Source organism: Egretta garzetta, unplaced genomic scaffold (genome assembly GCF_000687185.1).
Source record: "Egretta garzetta isolate BGI_Z169 unplaced genomic scaffold, ASM68718v1 scaffold101, whole genome shotgun sequence".
In the NCBI taxonomy this organism is placed as follows: Eukaryota; Metazoa; Chordata; class Aves; order Pelecaniformes; family Ardeidae; genus Egretta; species Egretta garzetta.
Window position 1 is genome coordinate 243,015 of NW_009258666.1, and position 4,959 is coordinate 247,973.

At 55.0% G+C, this 4,959-nt stretch overlaps 1 protein-coding gene across 1 annotated transcript; it reads left to right on the plus strand.

Annotated features, from left to right (window-relative positions):
* Position 1: 1 nt before the first annotated feature.
* Positions 2–4,889, plus strand: GPATCH3 (G-patch domain containing 3; the record flags this gene model as incomplete). The annotated part of the gene is made up of 7 exons (XM_009648546.2): positions 2–68; positions 375–793; positions 2,102–2,276; positions 2,625–2,684; positions 2,960–3,081; positions 3,267–3,394; positions 3,922–4,889. Coding segments are annotated over 7 exons (1,191 nt in total), but the record flags the coding sequence as incomplete, so codon positions are not given.
* Positions 4,890–4,959: the final 70 nt, after the last annotated feature.

Consider the following 4,959-nt stretch of genomic DNA (forward strand, 5'->3'; position numbering starts at 1 on the left):
CGGGCCCGGAGGCGCCTCGCTGCCCGGCCGCTGCCTCATCCGCAGGGTCCGCCTCAGCCCCGGGACAGGTACGAGCGGGCACCGGGGGGGCCGGGCCGGGCCTCCCATCCCGGGCCTGGAGGGGTCCGGGGGACCCGCTGGGTATCGGATCCCACTTCCTGGGCTCCTAGCAGGCAACCTGAGGGCACCGGGTGGTTAAAACCGCTCGGGGAGTTTCTTTAACACCTTAAATCCATTCTGAGGCAAGAAAAGTCAGGTTGGGGTCTGCTCATCCCACTCCTGCCCCGGAGGGCCCTGATTTACCCCTCGCTGGTGGAGCGTGTGTTCCCCCCCTCCCAAAAAAAAAAAAACAACCCATCCCTTCTCTCCTCCAGGCACGGAGACATCTCCCTGCAGCGGGGACAAGACAGCCGCGGGCGAATCTGTCGCAGAAGCAGACTTGAAGCGGTTGCCCGAGTTCAACCCCCCTTCTTTCATGCCTTACGGGAACGTGGGCACCCCCCTGAAAGTTTTTCTGGAGCTGATCCGGGCCTGCAGGCTGCCTCCCCGGATTATCAAGAAATTGCAGCTGGATTTCCCAAAGACAGGCTCATCCCGTAGGTATGGGAATGTGCCTTTTGAATACCAGGACACTGAGACGGTTATAGAAGAAGAAAGAGTCTACACTGCTACGGGGGATGAGATCACAGGGGAAGAGGGGCCTGTGGCAAGATCCGAGGTGACTCACCCAGCCAGTGCTGAGGAAGATGAGAAGGGGCAGGAGAAGGAGGATGAGGAGTCGCACTCGGATGACGTAAGTTGACTTCTCTAGCACCGTCCAAGGTTGGCTATTGTAGCTGTGAAGCTGGGAGGGCCGTTATAACTCTCCCAGAGCTCATTTTTAATCTTTTAATTGTATTGTATAAATCACTTGCTCTTTAATGGTGTTAAAATACAGTTGTTCATGTCTCGGCACACTGAGCCCCTTGGCGCGTTGAACAGCGCGGGCGTTAATGCCTCCAAAACTGCTTGTCCAAATCAAGCCGGTTGTAGGGGTTGAGCCCCAAGGGTTTGGTCGGGAGAAGTGAGCACAGGCAGAGGCTGGCGCTGCGGGAGCAGATCTCTGCCCTGCTGTGTGGCGAATTGCCCTGGCTCTGCTCTTGCTCGTAAATGAGACGACTGGAGATTGGGGAGCACGTTCGGGTGCTGGAAACACGCGGAGCTGTACAAATGGTTGACCTTGAATGCTCCCGTGATGGAAGTTAGTCATTCTGAGAAAAACGGCTTTTGTGACAGACTCCTAGAAAACTGGGCTGGACAGGCTCTCTGGAGACTATCTTGCTCCCTCCACCTGACAGACGCCTGTCTAGCCTGTTCTCACGAACCTCTGTCATTACAGAGGCAGCACAATCCGGAGGCAAGCCATTCCCGTTCTTTGCTATACCAGAATTAACTCCGATGCCAAATCTCTGCTGCAATTTTATCCCATTAGGTTCTCCTAGCAACAGCGGACACAGAACACTTTGTTCCCTCCTTTACAAACTTTTTATTCAGTCTTTTCTTCTCCAGACTAAACAGACTCCTCCAGCCGTTTCTCACAGGCTGTTTCCTGGATCTCTAGTCATTCTTTTGGCTGTTCCTTCGTCGGTTAATGGCTTCCTTGGAGGGCTCTGCCCAGAACTGGGCAGGCAGCAGTAAAGCTGTCGGTCTGATCTGTGTCTGTGCCAGTGAGCTGCTTCACTGGAACCCACTCAATCTCTTTAGGGATCAACTTGAGTGGAATTAATTTGTTGCTAGTGCTGACTTTACGTACAACACACCTGCTCCTTAAATGGGCATCTTTGCGTTACAGATCGGGTACGCTGCTGAAAGCATGCCGTGAAGTGGGTGTGATGTGGTATTTTTCACCACTTCTGTCTGCTGACTCTGAAGATGGCATTAGTCAGGGGAATGAGGTCATCAGTGCCGGTCGTGTTAGTGCCTGAAAACAGCAGGCTGAGACGAGCTCTGTCGACAAAGCTGTTTCGTAGGGAAGGCGTTGCGATGGGCCGCGAGGGTCAGGGAAGCAGGGAGGAGGCTGTGTGCGGTTGGCGTCGCCCACCTTTCACCGTCTCCTTTGCAGGACAACGATACCTGCGAGGAGTGGGAGCGACACGAGGCTCTGCACGAGGACGTGACCAAGCAGGACCGCGTGGAGGAGCGGCTCTTTGAAGAGGAGATCGAGTTGAAGTGGGAGAAGGGCGGCTCTGGCCTCGTCTTCTACACGGATGCCCAGTACTGGCAGGAGAAGAATGGAGGTAATGTCGGTTATTGGTGTCACTGAGCCCCAAAATAACCACCACAAACTGGGGGGCCCAGCCCTGCAGGTAAATCGGGTATAACCCCATCCGAGCATTCCAGATCAGCTACAGATACAGCCATCTTGCCATCACTTTTTAAACCTTCCCTTGATCACAAAACCTACAACGGTTCAAGCCAGAGACCCCAGTGGTCCCATTCACGGCTTGGTGTGTACGTGCTGTGGTTTGCGGAGTCCCTGATACCATTTCCTTCCTGTTTTGTTAGAGAAAATTAGGAGCAAACAGCTCTGCTGTGTCAAACTTCCACAACCATCACCAAAACCAGTGCTTTCCTTCTCTTGGCAGACTTTGATGAGCAGACTGCGGATGACTGGGATGTGGACATGAGCATCTACTATGACAAAGGTATCTGAGCCGAACCCCTTCCCCAGGAAACCAGGGAGGTTGGGAAATTCTGACCCTGCAGAATTTCTGCAGCGGGGAACTCTTTTTCTCTGTCATCCTTTGAAAGCGTCTTAAGACGTCAGCGTACTCGAAACAACGTTTTTCTTGTCTGGCAGCAAGAGTTGCCAAAAAAGAACAGGTTCTGCCTCCTTGTTGCATGGTGCTCCAGGGGAAATGACGGTAGCGAGCAGCTTTCCTGCGCTGTGCTGCTCTGACTCTTGCTTCTTTCTCCCTAGACGGAGGTGATAAGGATGCTCGGGATTCAGTCCAGATGTGGCTGGAACAGCGGCTCCGGGATGGCTTGGAGGATGGGTCTGTTTCAGGGCAACAGATTGGCACCTTCGAGAGATACACCAAGGTGAGCTCTGGATACCTGCTCGGGAGAGGATGGGGCAGGGCAGGAAAGGCCGTGGCGGTGATGGCTCGGAGGGCGTGGGTTAGGAGATGAGAGATCTTGGATGTGGGAAGGGGGCAGAGGGTTCTGGAAAGATGAGGATGGCCTTTGTCCAGCAACTCTGTGACCCTTTTTTCCCCCTTTCCCAGGGCTTTGGCAGGAAGGTGCTGGAGAAGCAGGGCTGGACGGAGGGGCTGGGGCTGGGCACCAGCAACACTGGAATGGCCGAAGCTCTGGATAACGAGGGTCAGAACCCCAGATGCAAGAGGGGGCTGGGGTAAGTACCCTGTCCTGCCAGCCTGCGTGCAGAGCCGCTGCCTGGGCTCTCTGGGCTGACGCAGCACTAGCTGGCCGCAAAAGGAGCGGAGCATTAGCCAGGGCTGTAAGGCTGTCCCAGGGATCTGGCACTAAATACACTGCTCTTCATGACAGTCCAGGAGCTGGTGGTGTTCGAGTAGCACTGGAGCCATTTGCAGTTCACGCAGCGCATGAACAGAGAGGGAGAGCTGTGCTTGAGGCTTGAGGGTCGCCTCTGCTACAGTATTCTGTGACCTGAGCTGTAGCTGTGCACCTCACCCCTACCTTCTATGTAGGGTTTGTGGAGGTTTTGTGCGGTGCTGTGTTTCTCTGGAAGGGTTGGCTCTCGTTCTGGAGCAATCCCGCAGCCAGGAATAGGACAAGAAGCCTTATTGCTCTGTGTTGGCCCACTTCTCCCCTGTGGCACGTGGAGGAAATGAGCTGGGATGCACAGGGTGTCTGCCTGCCTCAGCAACCTTGGAGCAAACGTTTCCTGCTTCCCTCTAGGTACCATGGGGAGAAACTGCCAACTTTCAGCAAGGTGAAAAAGCCCCGACGGGACGGTCCCATCCTCATCTCGACCATCTATGATGACCCTGACCCAAAGGACAGCGGTGACCAGCTGCTCAGGCGCCAGCCACCCACTGCCATGAAGTACAGGCAGGACATGGCATTTGTCCGGGCGTCACACAGTGCTCTGGAGAGCTTCAGTGCCCAGTCACGCTGAGCAGAGACTGTCACAGAGCCTTTGTACTGGTCTTGCTCCTGTCGAGCACAGGCTGGCTCCTGGTCTCGGGTTTGGAGCAGGGGGTTCATATTATTTATTTTTGGAAGAAATATATAGACTTGTAACAAATTGTCTCAGTGGGTTTTTTCCCCTAGTTGAGCCATTTAAATGAGGGGAAATAGTGCTGGTCCTGTTTGTTAAGTAGGAATGGGGAAGGGTGTTGCATTTCTGACAGGCGGTTTAAAGCCGATACTACTGCCTGGATCAACCAAGCTTGTGTGCTAGGTCAGCCTAAAAAACCAGAACTCATAGTTCATGGCTGCCTGAGACCCAGGGAAGGACAAGTACAGACAGGGCCAAGTGTGGCACGGTAACTGTCCTGGAGAAAGCTCGCTGCTGGCCCGCAGCTTCGCGTTGCTTGGGCGTGACGATCCCACACTCCCGGGAGAAACTCATCGGGATGAAAGACTCGACTTGGCAGCCTCCGGAGGAATTCTGCGGGAGGCGTTTCCCTGCGGTTGGGCATAGCGGGTGCTTCCTTCCACCGTCTCTCCGATGTGCTCTGCCCCGTTTTCCTGACGCAGGCACTCTTTTCTGGGAGAGGGAGAGCCTTTGTCCCAGTAACCCCAGTACTGGAGGGTTAAATGTGAATGGGTGAACGCGCTTGCTGGCAGGCTCCAGCATCTTCCTTCAGGCTATGGCTGTGTCGGGAGGGGATGTAGGGGGTAATTTCCCCTTGGAGGCAGAGCCGGAGGGACAAGGGCCGGCGCCGGGACGCGAACCCGGGACCCGGACCCCGATTCCGGGGTCCGGGTCCC